Source organism: Littorina saxatilis, linkage group LG9, assembly GCF_037325665.1.
Source record: "Littorina saxatilis isolate snail1 linkage group LG9, US_GU_Lsax_2.0, whole genome shotgun sequence".
NCBI lineage: Eukaryota > Metazoa > Mollusca > Gastropoda > Littorinimorpha > Littorinidae > Littorina > Littorina saxatilis.
The window spans coordinates 2,778,964-2,796,510 of record NC_090253.1 but is presented as its reverse complement, the minus strand read 5'-3'; the positions used below and the strand labels follow the sequence as shown (position 1 = coordinate 2,796,510).

General features: G+C 43.0%; 1 protein-coding gene across 1 annotated transcript; it reads right to left on the bottom strand.

Annotated features, from left to right (window-relative positions):
* Positions 1 to 1,054: 1,054 nt before the first annotated feature.
* LOC138977003 (uncharacterized) lies at positions 1,055 to 16,317 on the bottom strand. Its single transcript, XM_070349894.1, has 4 exons — positions 16,179 to 16,317; positions 13,823 to 15,581; positions 5,996 to 6,229; positions 1,055 to 3,282 (listed from the first exon to the last, which is right to left on the bottom strand). The coding sequence occupies exons 1-4, from the start codon at positions 16,315 to 16,317 to the stop codon at positions 3,078 to 3,080; spliced, it is 2,337 nt and encodes a 778-aa protein (XP_070205995.1). The 3' UTR covers positions 1,055 to 3,077.
* Positions 16,318 to 17,547: the final 1,230 nt, after the last annotated feature.

Genomic DNA, 17,547 nt, shown 5'->3' with positions numbered 1-17,547 from the left:
ATATATAGGGCAAAGTAAGCCCCATCTTTTGATACCAGTTTGGTTTACCTTGGGTCAAGGTCACAGGAGCTCTTCAAAGTTGGATTGTATACATATTTTGAAGTGACCTTGACCCTGAACTATGGAAGATAACTGTTTCAAACTTAAAAATTATGTGGGGCACATGTTATGTTTTCATCATGAGACACATTTGGTCACATATGATCAAGGTCAAGGTCACTTTGACCCTTATGAAATGTGACCAAAATAAGGTAGTGAACCACTAAAAGTGACCATATCTCATTGTAGAAAGAGCCAATAAGCACCATTGTACTTCCTGTCTTGAATTAACAGCTTTGTGTTGCATGACCTTGGGTCAAGGTCACATGTATTTTGGTAGGAAAAATGTGTAAAGCAGTTCTTAGTGTATGTCATTGCTAAGTTTAGTTATTTGACCTTGACCCTGAAGGTCAAGGTCATGTCAAGGTCAAGCATGTGAGTCGTATGGTCTTTGCCCTTCTTGTTTTCAGTTATGCTGTAACTCTCTCTCTCTCTCTCTCTCTCTCTCTCATATCTCTATCAACATATGATGCCTATGCATGTACATTTTATCTGTGGTAATTGTTTTGACTGGAATACAGGCACTTTTCTTTGTTTTTATTCTTCACGCTGTGCATTTAACTAAAAATAAAATTTCTTTTGTTCATGACTTGCTTTTTTGTTATCTTCATCAAAGAGATGCAGAAAAAGCGTTACACTAGAGAAGGTGTGTGTGTGTGTGTGTGTGTGTGTGTGTGTGTGTGTGTGTGTGTGTGTGTGTGTATGGTACTTGTGTGCAGTATTTAGTTGCAAGTGTTAAAGGCGTTTATTCGTGTTCACATTTGGGCATTCTTACACACACACTCTCTCTCTTTCTCCTCTCTCTCTTTCTCCTCTCTCTCTCTCTCTCTCTCTCTCTCTCTCTCTCTCTCTCTCTCTCTCTCTCTCTCATACACAAGCACACATGCACTCACACACACACACAAAGCACGCATTTCATCACTAAACAAGAAAGGCAGAATCTTTCAAAGCAAATTTAAAATAAATAATTTTCACTAAAGAAAATCCAATCAACGAAATGTGAAGTGACGTAAACAAAAGTTATATCAATACCTGCATAACAAATCTATGCAAAGACAGACAAAAACACCAGACAGTATGATCAAACGTTACCAACTCAAGACCATGTTCTGAAGAGAGCATGCCTGCGCTCAAGTAAAGACACAATAATAACAAAATCGAAAATTATTTTAAAAAAGAAGCAAAATGCCTTTACAAGAAGAAAAAACAAACATATCAACTAATTTAAAAAAATTACACCCGTTGACTAAAAGTTGGTATTAGCAGATGTATCCAGACCCCACCAAAACAAACAAGATCAAAATCACTGATCTGATGAAATGAAAACCTATTAGTTTTAATGTATTTTTGTATAGCTTTTCAAATCGGAAAGATTATAAGAACAACTTCCTGCTTGAACAAAAAAAGCAAGGCATAGAGAACAATGTTCTTCAAATTCAAAATCCTTACTCGTTCCCAAATGTCTTTCTTTCTTTTGCGTGAACTCGAATTTCAGCTACACGTGAAAACGAATGCTAAAGGAATATATGCCATCATTGTTTTGGACAATTATTGTTCTGTTGTGTATCACAACAGCAATCAAATGTGAATCTTTTGTCAAAAACACGCTCAAAACACACGCACCACTTATTTCTCAAAAAGAAGGCGTTCCTTTGTAATCAGATCTGTTCTGGCCTATCACAACAGCAATCAAAGGCGAACATTCCGCCAAAACACACGCCCAGATTGTGTGCACTACTTGTTTCTCTAAATGTGAGTGTTCTTTTGCGTTCACAATTTCAGTTGGTTGTCACAACCGTTATCAAAGGCGAATATTCCGCCCAACACACGCTCAGAACGTGTGTACTCCTTCTTTCTCAAAAAGAAAGCGTTCCTTTGTGATCAGATCTTTTCCGGCCTATTATATCAGTAATCAAAGGGGAATATTCCGCCCAACACACGCTCAGAACGTGTGTACTCCTTCTTTCTCAAAAAGAAAGCGTTCCTTTGTGATCAGATCTTTTCCGGCCTATTATATCAGTAATCAAAGGCGAACATTCCGCCCAACACACGCTCAGAACGTGTGTACTCCTTCTTTCTCAAAAAGAAAGCGTTCCTTTGTGACCAGATCTTTTCCGTCCTATTATATCAGTAATCAAAGGCGAACATTCCGCCCAACACACGCTCAGAACGTGTGTACTCATTCTTTCTCAAAAAGGAGGCGTTCCTTTGTGATCAGATCTTTTCCGGCCTATTATATCAGTAATTAAAGGCGAACATTCCGCCCAACACACGCTCAGAACGTGTGTACTCCTTCTTTCTCAAAAAGAAAGCGTTCCTTTGTGATCAGATCTTTTCCGGCCTATTATATCAGTAATCAAAGGCGAACATTCCGCCCAACACACGCTCAAAACGTGTGTACTCATTCTTTCTCAAAAAGAAAGCGTTCCTTTGTGATCAGATCTTTTCCGGCCTATTATATCAGTAATCAAAGGCGAACATTCCGCCCAACACACGCTCAGAACGTGTGTACTCCTTTCTCAAAAAAGAAAGCGTTCCTTTGTGATCAGATCTTTTCCGGCCTATTATATCAGTAATCAAAGGCGAACATTCCGCCCAACACACGCTCAGAACGTGTGTACTCCTTCTTTCTCAAAAAGAGAGCGTTCCTTTGTGATCAGATCTTTTCCGGCCTATTATATCAGTAATCAAAGGCGAACATTCCGCCCAACACACGCTCAGAACGTGTGTACTCCTTCTTTCTCAAAAAGAGAGCGTTCCTTTGTGATCAGATCTTTTCCGGCCTATTATATCAGTAATCAAAGGCGAACAATGAGCCAAACACAAGCTTAGAACGTGTACACTCCCTCTTTCTCTAAATATCAGTGTTCCTTGGTGTTCGAAATTTCATCAGCCTTTTACAACCGTTAGGAAAGCTTGAAAGGCTAAGATTCCGTCATGCAAACGCTCATGAGAAACGCTGCACTACTTCTACTTTCTCAGGGCAAAACGGTGTTTGGTTTAAACAGGAGCTCTTGGTAGAGGTGGTAGAGAACGGTGCAAGGCTGGCTACGAACCTCCACCCCTTGGTCTCTCAGTTCATCTTCGGGTATGTACCTTCCCCGGTCTACTCCCAGCTCTCCGAGGCTGAAGCAGTCCGTATAAAGGAACTTCTTGACGATTCTGCCGTCTGGATCCGTCGTTCTGTTAACAGAAAAGAAGAAGTATATATAGAAAGCGCTGACGGTAAAAGTAGCATGCAGTCTGCGAAAAGGACTTTCCGGGCCGTGGACGAGTCTGCCGTCTGGTTTCCTCGCCTTGTTAACAGAAAAGAAGAACTGCATAGTAAGCTCAGACGGTAAAAGCAGCATGCAGTCTACTAAAGAACTTTTGGACGAATCTGCCGTCTGGTTTTGTCTCTCTGTTATCCGAAAAGAAGTGCACAGTTAGATGGGGGTAAATGGGAAAAGCAGCCTGCAATTTAAATAGCCATAAAATATCAATTCCATCGTGAGATCTTCTTTTCCTGTTCCAAGAAACTTCTCGACGATAATTATTAACGTCTGCCCTCGCCTCTCTGTTTCACGGAGACAAAAAGTGCAAAAGGCTCTGACGATAAAGCACTTGTAAAAATAGCAAACCATCGCCCAAGACAGTGTAGGGTGATGTTGCCGTCAGTTGTCGTCTGTGTTTTATGATAACAAGAGGTGCGATAACCCAGACAGTATAACAGTGGCGAGAAATATTAAACAAATTACAGGAAACGTTTGGTTGAATGTTGATACCGTCATCTCTCTCTCTCTCTCTCTCTCTCTCTCTCTCTCTCTCTCTCTCTCTCTCTCTCTCTCTCTCTTTCTCTCTCTCTCTTTGTTAAAGGAAAAGAAAAGAGGGATACATTTTAAAACTCCACAGCAAACAGTGTTGTTTGAAGCTATCATCAGCTCTGGTCCCGATGTTTAAAGAAAATAAGAAGCGGAAAAGCTAAGATAACAAAACCATTAAAGCAATTACTTAGCTTGAAGCCCCACTCCGCCTCACACGAGGTTTACAGAATGGTGCAGAGAACGCAAAACAAATTCTTTGAAAAATGCTCGCGACCCAGGGAAATGTTTGAAACTTTGAATCAACCACTAGCAAGGAAATGCAAACATGTCAACACATCTTTCAAAGTTTCCAAACGGCAGGCATCATCATCATCATCATCATCATCATTATCATCGTCATCGTCGTCGTCGTCGAAATCATCATCATCGTCGTCAAAATCATCATCACCATTATCGATATTACCACCACCATTATCTTTATCAATATCATCATCATCATTATCATCATTATCATCATCATCACCAGCACCATCATCACCACCATCATCCATCTGTTGCATACACATTCTACCCTAAGCACAAGGCGTTCAGGATAGGTCTGCCAGGGCAGCCATAGGGTAATACGGCGTACCATGGGATAGCCAAGAAGAGCAACAGCGGATGTCATCGGGCAGAGAATTTCCGAAGGGGCTTGATACTTAAAGGACCTCTCTCCGTATTTTTGTAGTTTGAAGAGCTTCTTAGAGCTTTGCAGTACCGAGGATAGGTATTTGGGAAGAGTGTTGCCAAAGTGCCGAAATGCGCTTTATAAGATGCCGTAAGATTCGCAAAGATTCTGATTGGCCATTTCCCAACGATCATGGTCACGGGGAATCAACCCCCCTTCCAGGCATGCGCAGACTATACCCAGGATACGCCAGGAGGCCATTGAAGCCACAGCATGCCGTATTCTGTGCAGACTTAATTAAGGGCATGCAAATGTGTATGCATCGGTTGCATCCTCATCCTCATCATTATCATCATCATCAATATCACCACCATCATCATCATCATCAATATCACCACCATCATCATCATCATTGTAACAAAATAGGACTTTCCTAGCCTTGGTCGCGTTCCGGAAGGTTTGAGTGCACCGAGATGCCGAGAGGATCAACGTCATTTGATGACGTAACTCGTTGCGCTGTGACGATTTTCTTGACTACTACGTCCTGAGGAGCGTTTGATCAACATGGAGTTGAAGACATGGGTTGTTTTGCGAGCTTGGAAAAGCAAGGAAATGTAAACCATTATTGTTTCAACAGAGGTCCAGGTAGGTCGATCGATGATTCATCTTCCAGTCCACCCGTTTTACAAGAGAAGACAGTTGTGTGGGTTGTTTTGGGTAAATGAACGGTCAAGGGCAGTATTGTGATAACCGTTAGCTAGTAGTGTTCTGTGTAACGTAATAGTAGATGGAACGATCAAGTGCAATGTTATGTGTTTGTTCGTTCGTCCTGTTCTGTGTAATTTCACAGCAGTTTAGGCACAGGTCGTGCAATTGTTGTTTAGCAAGAGGCACTGTATAAGAGCACATGTTACCATTGATGTTACAGCGGCATGCTGATCCAACCTAAGGAAGGAAGATGGAGTTCTTGTTCTTCGTTTGCTGTTCTGATGTTCCTGAGAACTGGGGTCCCGAGTTACCGGTATTATCAGCGCCACGTCATATCATATTGACGTCCCGCACGTTTTCCAGTCGAGCGTAACAAGCTCGAGTTGCCGCAGCGTACCCACGCACTCGAGGGATCGTTCAGCCCTATCGACTATGCCGAACGATGACAATTCCAAAATGATAAGTACCAGTTTAATGTGATAATTACGACGGAGATATCATTCGCAGAAATGAACTTTTATGGAGATGAATCCCACGTACACGGAACGAGCCAATAATAGAAAACATCAATAAAAGATCTTAATATAATCGGGAAGCGATTCGTTGAAGTGGGTATGGTGAGAATGTTTTAGACGAGTTTATTTAATATATCACCATACGCTACAATCATCATCAAGCATCATCATCATCATCATCATCATCATCAATCTCCACTCACTTGATGAAGAGGGCATCAGCCATGGTGAGAGTACAGGAAGGGGACAGAGGTCCAGGGATGCAGCGACAGTTGGGCGCGCACCTGCAATGACGCAGCCCGCACTTGCTGTCCGGGGGGGTCCTTGTCAGTGTCAGCCGCTCAAGGTCACTGTACAGCCACAGGTCAGCCAGCTCCTGCAAGACCCCCACCCTCTTGTCCACTATGGGCTTGGCGTCTATTGCTAGGACACGCAAGCTGAAACAACCAAACGCAGCAAACCAATTCAAAATTACAGTCGAAATAAAATAAAATCAAGAATGGTAGGTTATTGGAACGTTTAATTATGACAAAACAAAACGTTGAAAGGCTTCGTGCCTAAAAATCATTGTAAAAATTAAACTGACATTTGTCGACAGATACACTGAGCACAAAAAGTTAAGGATATTTTTTCAGTGGTATTGCTCAGATGTTAAACAGCAGTTTTTTTGTCAGAAATATATGTGTATTTGAAGATCAGTCTTTCTTCTGCTCAAAAATGTGTTTCTGGAATCTGAGCAATATCTGGGTATGACGTCACTGGTCCGTGACCACGCCTACCCTCAAAAATGGCTTTTTTTTACGGCATGATTCACTTTCAACCGTCGAAACAGTGACTTAAACTGAATGATATTTTACATTTTTTACATCCGAAAGTTTATTTGGTGTCTTACCTAACAGTTCATACACATTTCGTTCGAATCCGTCGCGCTGTCAGGCTGATCTAGCGTGTAAAAGAGAGCGACCACAAAACTGAAAAACAGCAACAAATCCAGGGTTTTTATGGTGTTTTTGCTGGGTAGCTGCAGTTGATATGCAATAAATCTAAAACTAAAAATAGCAGCCTCTGCAAATTTCACAGAACGACGACAAAGACCCTTATTTGGATTCGCGCCAGTACTTGGAGCAAACAGAACCCGAGAATGGACGTTGTAACGGTTTTCCGTTAAAAATTTGCAAACGTTCGTAACGTCCTGGAAACAAATGTGATATGCACGCAACTTTGTATACTTTGCAAAACATTGTGTCATTACATGTGTGCCAAGTTTCAGAAACATTCCTTCATGGGCTCAAAAGATATAGCCTCATGACTTTGAGGAAATAAAAAGTAAAATCTCACTCCACAGCGCTGTTCTATTTTTAGACGATGACGTTTGCAAAACTCATATCAAGGTGGCTGAATGATCAGGACACACACTTTACACTATCAAGGTTAATTGCACAAAGCTCAGCGATTGAAACCTTTTTCCTTTATATAGGATCTGCTGTTAGGTGTGTTGTTTTTGAAATTTGTCTTTGGCATGGTGTTTTGGTGTGCAAGCGCATGAGTTTATGCATCTGTCAGTCTGTGGCTACGTGCGTGTTTGTATGTGTGCATGATAAAAAAAATAATCCGAAGAGCTCTAAATAATTATACTTTTTGAGTGTGTGTGAGTGTGACTGTTCCCGTAGCTTGATGTTCACGATATACGAATTAAGGGACAACCAAAAAGGCGTTCTCTCTGTGTCATAACGGACAGATAAAAAAACGCTCGCGCTGGACCCGAGTACTCTTCAGACTGGCTCGCTCCCCCAGTATGAAATGGTTTGTCTTGTGCACGTTTAAGACCAAGTGATTGCTCTGTGTGAATTACAGGCATTCCCTTTGCTATATAAATACATTGCATGCGAGCCGAGGATGTGCTTGGTGACTGGCCTTTCTCTTTTATTTGATCACAATGAAAAATATACTGCCGACCCTCTTCATAACTGGTGAACTGGTGGCCCACGAAGTTCTTTTACTGTCCTGGCTCGCGGATTCTTGCATTTATCACGCCCCAGGTAGTTTTACCAAATTCTTTAATGTAAAGTGAAGGTAAAAGACTGAAACATATGTAAAGAAAGGAAACCATAAGAAAAAATACAAATTAATATGAAAAGAATCAAAACACAAAATCGCGACCTCTAAACCACCCCAGTCGCGACCGAGCACCCAATGTATTCAAACACACAACGCCCAAAGCCTGGTGGCCACACGCTGGCTGGCTGTTTTATTTTGCAGGCATACTTCCCCCCCTGGCCGCAGGCCTAGGATTTAAAAAAAAAAGATTTCTTTATTTTACACAATAACAAAAATTATTAGAGTAAAATAAAACATTAAAACGTTCATAATAAACAATAGTAAACAAGAATTTAACACACAAAAAACCAAAAAACATAGACCGCCCATGCCGGGAATCGAACCCGGATTACCCTGGCCATAGGCGGACGTGGACCAAGCCACCGACTACTCTGTCAGTGAAATTAAGGCTATTAAGGGCGCTGGCTGGCTGTTCTATGAGGCTGCCTGGCTGGCGGTTGCTCCGTCTGAATTTATCCCACCGCCAAGTCGTTTTTGTGGTTTATTTCGCATTTAGGTCCCAGGTAACATTATGAAGTTTTAATACGATCAATCGGACCTATTATCAAGTTAGTGTATCAACTTTTGAACGAACTGCGCACAGTAGTTTCCCAGCAATAAGCTGTTAAGTCGAGACAGACACACAGATACACAGACAGACACACAATTAAAGTCTGCTGAGCCCTAGTACTAGCGTACTCGGGGATAACGGTTCTCTGTATAGTAAGCCGTTATGACCTCGAGACAATGCTCTTTCAGGCTCTTAAAAACCTGGCGATGTCCATCTCCACAGCTCCATTTCGTAGCATTCCAAGTGTCTGATTCGTCACAGCATATGCCAGATTGTGTCTCGCTGCTATCAAGACGACGATGAGAAAAACCCAGTGTTGCCTCCATCTGACGTCATATTTTTTGGGATTATATGACGTCATGTCTTCATTCTTCTGTCTTTTTGATTCTTTGTCTTTTTTGACTCACATGCGAAGCAAAAGTGAGTCTATGTACTCACCCGAGTCGTCCGTCCGTCCGTCCCCCCCCCCCCCCCGTCCGGCCGTCCGTCCGGAAAACTTTAACGTTGGATATTTCTTGGACACTATTCAGTCTATCAGTACCAAATTTGGCAAGATGGTGTATGATGACAAGGCCCCAAAAAACGTACATAGCATCTTGACCTTGCTTCAAGGTCAAGGTCGCAGGGGCCATAAATGTTGTCTAAAAATGTTTTCCCATTTTTCCCATTTTCTCTGAAGTTTTTGAGATTCAATACCTCACCTATATATGATATATAGGGCAAAGTAAGCCCCATCTTTTGATACCAGTTTGGTTTACCTTGCTTCAAGGTCAAGGTCACAGGAGCTCTTCAAAGTTGGATTGTATACATATTTTGAAGTGACCTTGACCCTGAACTATGGAAGATAACTGTTTCAAACTTAAAAATTATGTGGGGCACATGTTATGCTTTCATCATGAGACACATTTGGTCACATATGATCAAGGTCAAGGTCACTTTGACCCTTATGAAATGTTACCAAAATAAGGTAGTGAACCACTAAAAGTGACCATATCTCATGTTAGAAAGAGCCAATAAGCACCATTGTACTTCCTATGTCTTGAATTAACAGTTTGTGTTGCATGACCTTGACCTTGGGTCAAGGTCACATGTATTTTGGTAGGAAAAATGTGTAAAGCAGTTCTTAGTGTATGATGTCATTGCTAGGTTTAGTTATTTGACCTTGACCCTGAAGGTCAAAGGTCAAGGTCAAGCATGTGAGTCGTATGGGCTTTGCCCTTCTTGTTACTTCTTTCTTATACAGCACAACTGTGTTCAAAACACGTGAACAGTTCTTTTCTGCAACTGCTACTGAGCAAGTTCGCATCATCCGTGAAGGCTATGCGCATCCTATCGGAGAACGAGAAACAACATTATAGAAAAAGTCCTTAAAAAAAAGTTGCGCGAAAAACACGAGGGAAAGTATTTTTCACCTCTTTTCAAACGATCATAACTTTTGAGCCCATGAAAGAATATTTCTAAAACTTGGCACACATGTAATGGCACCATTCTTTGCAAAATGTACAACGTTAAGTGCATGTCACATTTGTTTCTTGGACGTTACAAACGTTTACAAATTTAACGTCCATTCGTGGGTTCTGTTTGCACTAAACACTAGAGTATACAAATGAGGGTCTTTGTCATCGTTCTGTGAAATTTGGAGAGGCTGCTTTCTTTCTTTATTTGGTGTTTAACGTCGCCGTTTTCAACCACGAAGGTTATATCGCGACGGGGAAAGGGGGGAGATGGGATAGAGCCACTTGTCAATTGTTTCTTGTTCACAAAAGCACTAATTAACAATTTGCTCCAGGGGCTTGCAACGTAGTACAATGTATTACCTTACTGGGAGAATGCAAGTTTCCAGTACAAAGGACTTAACATTTCTTACATACTGCTTGACTAAAATCTTTACAAAAATTTACTATATTCTATACAAGAAACACTTAACAAGGGTAAAAAGAGAAACAGAATCCGTTAGTCGCCTCTTACGACATGCTGGGGGAGCATCGGGTAAATTCTTCCCCCTAACCCGCGGGGGGTAGGAGAGGCTGCTGTTTGTAGTTTTAGATTGATTGCATATTAACTGCGGCTACCCAGCAAAAACACCATAAAAAAACATGGATTTTTTTTGCTGTTTTTCAGGATTGTGGTCGGTCTCCTTTACACGCTAAATCAGCCTGACTGCGCGGCGGATTAGGTAAGACACCAAATAAACTTTTTGGTGTTAAAAATGCAATAATATCATTTAGTTTAAGTCACCGTTTTGACGGTTGAAAGTGAATAATGCCGTCAAAAAACGCCATTTTTGAGGGTAGGCGTGGTCACGGACCTGTGACGTCATACCCAAATATTTCTCAGATTCCAGAAACACATTTTTGGGCAGAAGAAAGGCTGATCTTCAAATACACATATTTCTGACCAAAAAACTGCTGTTTAACATCTGGGGTATACCACTGAAAAAATATCCTTAACTTTTTGTGCTCAGTGTACACAAAGTCTAGTACTTCAGTTGGAAATAATTCTGAGAATTCTATTTTGAAATGTTTAAAACGGAAACAGAACGCTGTTTCTAATCTACCAACGTAGGGCGCTAGTCAAGTCAAGTCAAGTCAAGTCAAGTCGCATCCCGCAACCCCCCCCCCCCCCTCCCCCACATCGAATAATGGGGTGAAGTAAGCTTTCTTCTTTTTCGTTCATGGGCTTAGACTCCCACGTACACTCGTGTTTTTGCACGAGTGGAAATTTACGTGTATGACCGTTTTTACCCCGCCATTTAGGCAGCCATACGCCGCTTTCGGAGGAAAGTAAGCTTTCAAACCAAGTCCTGTTGTTCCGTGCTTCCCTTTGTCTTAGGCCAACAACAAAATAATGTTGGTTTAGGGTAACGTCTCACAAAACAATAGGGTCGGTGGGTAGGCTTTTTGTTTCTTCTTTTTTTAAATTTAGTCGAGTTTGACAGAGGTTACTTCCCTTTGTCTCGATATGGTTCGCAAAATGTGCCAAACGTTTTTGGTTTTCTTTAGAAATGAAAGAAACATTTTAGGGTCGGCGGGAAAAAATAGGGTCAGTCGGGTTACCCTAAACCAACTTTTTTGTTGTGCCTTACAATGGAGCAAGGATGTTGGACACACCAATGACAAGATTATCGGGCAAAAACTGTCGCATGCGAGTTTTCGAAGTTCTCGCTAAGAAAGCCATGAAATAAAATTAGCTGGCGTTGACAAAAATGTTATGCAACATGTCAAATTTAAAAGTGAGCGATGGCCTAGTAAAAGTAGTATTATTTTAACGTTCTTGGCTACACCTCTTTTCTCGATCAACTTCCAGGATTATATGAACATGAAATCAAAACCATACGGCGGGGATGTAGCTCAGTCGGTAGCGCGCTGGATTTGTATCCAGTTGGCCGCTGTCAGCGTGAGTTCGTCCCCACGTTCGGCGAGAGATTTATTTCTCAGAGTCAACTTTGTGTGCAGACTCTCCTCGGTGTCCGAACACCCCCGTGTGTACACGCAAGCACAAGACCAAGTGCGCACGAAAAAGATCCTGTAATCCATGTCAGAGTTCGGTGGGTTATAGAAACACGAAAATACCCAGCATGCTTCCTCCGAAAGCGGCGTATGGCTGCCTAAATGGCGGGGTAAAAACGGTCATACACGTAAAAGCCGTGGGAGTTTCAGCCCATGAACGAACAAACAAACAAATCAAAACCATGAGCCTGCTGCCAGCCTTTCATTTTGGTATACATGTACTAATGTCTTGGGAAATGTATTGGAAGATGTTATGACTTTCTTCCTTGTTTTAACGCTGAGATGCCAGCCAATTACATACATATGTGAATTTGAACAACAGTACTGAAGAGATATATCACATCAGCCTTCAGCTTTAAAGTCCAATATCAGCGTGTATGCGACAGATGTAGCTTTGTTTCTGGACTACATCTGGAGTTGCTGACAAAGCTAAATCTATCTCTGTGGCCTCCTATTTTAAAGAGGCTTTCCTCGCCGGGCTCAAGACAGTGCACGAGAACGTTAACAACCGGGTTTGTTTGTTTGTTTGTTTGTTTGCTTAACGCCCAGTCCACCACGAAGGGTGATATCAGGGCGGTGCTGCTTTGACATTTAATGTGCACCACACACAAGACAGAAGTTGCAGCACAAGCTTCATTATTATTATTATTGAGTCACTTGAGAAAAAGTGACTCTATGTAATCGGTCAGTGTTAGTCTGTCTGGCCGGCCGTCCGTAGACACCACCTTAACGTTGGACTTTTCTCGGAAACTATCAAAGCGATCGGGCTCATATTTTGTTTAGTCGTGACCTCCAATGACCTCTACACTTTAACGATGGTTTCGTTGACCTTTGACCTTTTTCAAGGTCACAGGTCAGCGTCAAAGGAAAAATTAGACATTTTATATCTTTGACAAAGTTCATCGGATGTGATTGAAACTTTGTAGGATTATTCTTTACATCAAAGTATTTACATCTGTAGCCTTTTACGAACGTTATCAGAAAAACAAGGGAGATAACTAGCCTTTTCTGTTCGGCAACACACAACTTAACGTTGGGCTTTTCTCGGAAACTATTAAAGTGACCGGGCTCAAATTTTATGTGAACGTGACTCATTGTGTTGTGAATAGCAATTTCTTCCTGTCCATCTGATGCCTCATATAATATTCAGAACTGCGAAAGTGACTCGATCGAGCGTTTGCTCTTCTTGTTATTATTATTATTATTATTATTATTTTTATATGAAGTCTTATATCGCGCGCGTATCTCAAGACTCGGACTCAAGGCGCAGGGGTCTATTTATGCCGTGTGAGATGGAATTTTTTACAAAATACATCACGCATTCACATCGACCAGCAGATCGCAGCCATTTCGGCGCATATCCTACTTTTCACGACCTATTATTCCAAGTCACACGGATATTTTGGTGGACATTTTTTATCTATGCCTATACAATTTTGCCAGAAAAGACCTTTTGTCAATCGTGGTATCTTTAACGTGCACACCCCAATGTCTCACCCAGTCACATTATTCTGACACCGGACCAACCAGTCCTAGCACTAACCCCATAATGCCAGACGCCAGGCGGAGCAGCCACTAGATTGCCAATTTTAAAGTCTTAGGTATGACCCGGCCGGGGTTCGAACCCACGACCTCCCGCTCACTGGGCGGACGCCTTACCACTAGGCCAACGTGTTGCGGTTTACAACCGGGTGGGAGCCATGCAACCACAGTGGGTGATCAGTTGAAATTGAGATTTGTTGTTAAAAGTATTTCAACGAATCAAGCCCGGTTTGTTCGCACCCGTTTGGGTGGCCTTTCGCGTTGTGCACCTCAGCCCTGGAGACGGATGTTCGGCTTTAAATGGAACTCACCTTTTCTGCGTTTCCACCAAATCTTGTAGGATGGACAACCTGATGTCATGTGAGTTTCTGGACAGGTCAAGAGTGTGCAACCGCGTCATCTCATACGTGGTCAGCGCGTTCAGCTCCGCGTTCATCAGGGGGGACACGTTTTGCAGGCCTTGCAGGTGCAGCTCCTCCAGATCAGGGAACCGCTTGGCGATCGTCTTCAGCAGAAAGTAGTTGGGACACACGCGCGTGTGGGACAGGGAGAGGTACCTCAGGGCGGTCTTTTTTTTCAACACCTCTACCAGGTCCGAGAAGAAGAAAGGATTGTAGATGATCTCTCGCCTGAAGACCGGTGCGGTGAAGCGAATGGCACAGCGGTTGCCCCCTGTCAGGACGCTCCAGGCCACGCGATTCATCTGAGGCCGGGAGGGAGGCAGGATGCTGAGCGCCATGCTGAAGTCCCTCTTCACCACCCCCTTGCAGTGTGTGTTGACGGCACGGAGCCGGAACTTGTCCACCACGCGCAGAAAAGGAAGCACGTGCTGCCAGATCACGTGACTCCAGGGCAGGGACAGGAACAAGTCTCGTATCTCCGGTGTTTTTACCGGAAGGACATATCGGCTTTCCGAACATTTTCGCTTCTTTGCGGGGGGCGTAGTTTTCTGTCCTCTTTTTCGTTTTCTTTTGACAATGCCATCTTCCATCCTTCTCTCTTTTGCAGCTTGTTTTCTTGCTGCCCGTTCCGCCATCGCTTTCGAGCTTAGCGAGAAGTCGTATGCATGCAACAGCCTGTACTGGGCAATCTCTGCGTCACTCAAATCATGCCTGGGGATGCTTAGTGCGTCGTTCCGCGCCATCTCCTCCGGTTCTGAGTCAGAGTCAAATACATCGATAACTTCGACCTTTTCTTCAGCAATGAATTCCACGTCAGAGTCAGCGTCTAAGAAATTGCTTGGTTCACCTGTCAGTTTCGGTTCAGATTCTTGTTTTTTTGAGTCCGAATCGAATACATTGCTTGGCTCATTCGGTCTCTTCTGTGTAGGCTGTTTCTCCTCCGAGTCAGAATCAAAGAACTTATATCTTGGCTCGTCTCTTTTATTATCGTCGCCAATACTGAGTGGAGCAGGAATAATTCTCTCCCCAAAGGTTCTGATTGTTTCCTCAGTGCTGACAGAATTCGACAGTTTTTCTTCAGCAATCGATTCCCCTTCAGAGTCAGAATCGAAGACACTGGTTGGTTTATCGGCTCGGTTCTGAGTCAGTTCTGTTTTCTTCGTGTCAGACTCGAAGACTCTCTTGTATTGTCTATATTGAGTTGTTATAAGCTCTACCTCGTCGGAGTCTAAATCGTAGACATGTAATGGTTCTTTTTCTACTTTCTGAGTCGTCTGTTTTGTTTCTTGACTTGAATCGGAGAAGCTGATTAGTTTAGGTACCATAGGCTCTTCCTCACAAGGGTCAAAATCGTTGACACTGGCCGTTCCCTTTTCTACTTTCTGCGCCGTCTGTTTTGTTCCTTGGCTTGAAAGGGGGAATCTGCTTAGTTCATCAGTTACCATAGGCTCTTCCTCGTCAAAGTCAAAATGGTATGAATCGGAAAATCCGCTTGGGTCAAAATCGGAGACTCTGCTTGTATCAGTTTCCACGATGTAATCCTCGTCAGACTCAAAATTGTTGAGTCTGGCTGTTCCTTTCCCTGCGTTGTGTGCCGTCTGATTTTTCTCGAGATTCTCCTGATAATCCAAGAGTCTGATCATTTCTTGCAACACGCCGTCTTCCTTGTCTGATTCAAAATCGGAGATGCTGAATTCAGCATTTTGTTTTGTCTTCTGTGCATTCCCAGCACTGTCTTTCGTCATTACTGTTGGCTTTAATTTGCCGACGTCATTCCTGTTTTCAGTTTTTGTTGCCGTCGCTTTACCGCGTACGACGTGTGTATTCCTGTTTCTTGCTGTTGTCTTTGAATTTGCAGCAGCTTTTCCAGCTGTTGTCACTTTACCGCGTCCGACGTGTGCCTTCCTGTTTCTTGCTGTTGTCTTTTTGGCATTTGCAGCAACCTTTTGAGTTTTTGTTGCCGTCGCTTTTCCGCGTCCGACGTGTGCCTTCCTGTTTCTTGCCGTTGTCTTGGCATTTGCAGCAACCTTTCCCGTTTTTGATGCCGTCGCTTTTCCGCGTCCGACGTGTGCCTTCCTGTTTCTTGCTGCTGTCTTGGCATTTGCAGCAACCTTTTGAGTTTTTGTTGCCACCACTTTATTGCGTCCGACGTGTGCCTTCCTGTTTCTTGCCGTTGTCTTGGCATTTGCAGCAGCCTTTCCAGTTTTTGTTGCCACCACGTTACGGCGTCCGACGTGTACCTTCTTTGCGATTGTTTTCTGCTTACCTGCAACAGTTTTCCCTCTTGCTGTGAACTTGTGTCCAAATTCAGCAGTGTCTTTAGTCTTCGCTGCTGCTCTCTGCCTCTTTGCTACATTCTCCTTCCGCGCTGTTCTCCCTTGTTTGACATCAGCAGTCTTCTTCATCTTCGGCAATATGTTTTGGTTGCTTTCAACAGTCTTTGCCCCTGTTCTGCTCTTATGGCTGGGTGCAGCAGTCTCTTTCTTGTTTATTGTTGTTTTCTGTCTTCTGGGAACAATATTCTGTCGCTGTGTTCGTTGTTCAAATCCTGCAGTCTTTTTGTTCTTCGTTGCTCTCGTCTGCTTCTTTCTCGCCGTTATTCTGCGTTCAGATTCATCTGTCGCTTTCTTCTTGGTTGTTATCTTCTGCCTCTTCGCGACGGACTTCTTTTCCGATGCAGCCGTTTTTCCACTTTTCATGGTCGTCTTCTCCCTTTTTACAGTTAGTTCCTTCCTGGTTGTCATTCTCTGGCTGATTTCAGCAGTGACTTTCTTCTTCGTAGTTGCTTTCTTCCTGAGCCAAGCAGTTCTTTTCTTCTTTGCTGTCTTCCTCGCAACAGTCATTTTGCGGCCAGGATTCACCTTTTTCTCAGCTGTGATTTTCTTCTTCCTTGAAACAGTCATTTTGTTCTTGTCTATATTCTTCAGCCTCCAAAATTCCCTCTCTTCTTTACTGTTGTCAGGGACCTATATTTAGAATATATAGGTCTATGCTGTTGTCTTCAATGGTGTGTGTCTTGCTGCTTGAATCGAAACATGTATCGTATTTGTGTCATTCTGTGCGTGTCGACAGCGTCACACAAGTTCGCTGAATCCGTCCGCTTTGCTGGGGTGGCGGAGTGTCAGTGCCAGTGCAAAGAGTAGAAAGCTGTCTAAATTCACGAGAAAAGCCGTTTTAATAAGGCGATAGCAACCAGTGTTTTTTTCCCCTGGTGTGTGTCAGTTCAAGGTACTGCTGATCTGTCCACAGGCGGAAGGTATCGTCGACTGGACTACTACTATCACAGAAAGACTACAAGGTCTGTCACTCACCTTCGAGTCTTCTGTGTTCTTGGAGTCGCTTCCTGGGGAAAAATATTGTTCAAGACGGTTTGCCTCTTCCTACAGTCTGTGTAAGGTCAAATAAATACAGTTGAATGATTGTTTGAACTATTATGTGCCTTTAGTTTTCAGCTTCCGTCCGCTGCAGGTTGTTATTAACCATCATTTGGACGAATCTTCGTTTGTGAGCCGCTAATCCACTTGGGGACAAATCATGTATCCGCACCGAATATGCATACCAGCGCTCATTGGTCCAAAACATATGTAAATATTGTGCAGCAAAGGGAAGCTACCCACGGGAAAATAATCATCGAA

Excerpts from the sequence above, each read along its gene's own strand:
- LOC138977003 (XM_070349894.1), bottom strand. The coding sequence starts at position 16,317 with ATGAAGAAGACTGCTGATGTCAAACAAGGGAGAACAGCGCGGAAGGAG. Across the intron at positions 6,230-13,822 it reads TTGGTGGAAACGCAGAAAAG|CTTGCGTGTCCTAGCAATAG; the intron begins GTGAGTTCCATT and ends TGGTTGTTTCAG. Across the intron at positions 3,283-5,995 it reads GCTGATGCCCTCTTCATCAA|AACGACGGATCCAGACGGCA; the intron begins GTGAGTGGAGAT and ends TTCTGTTAACAG.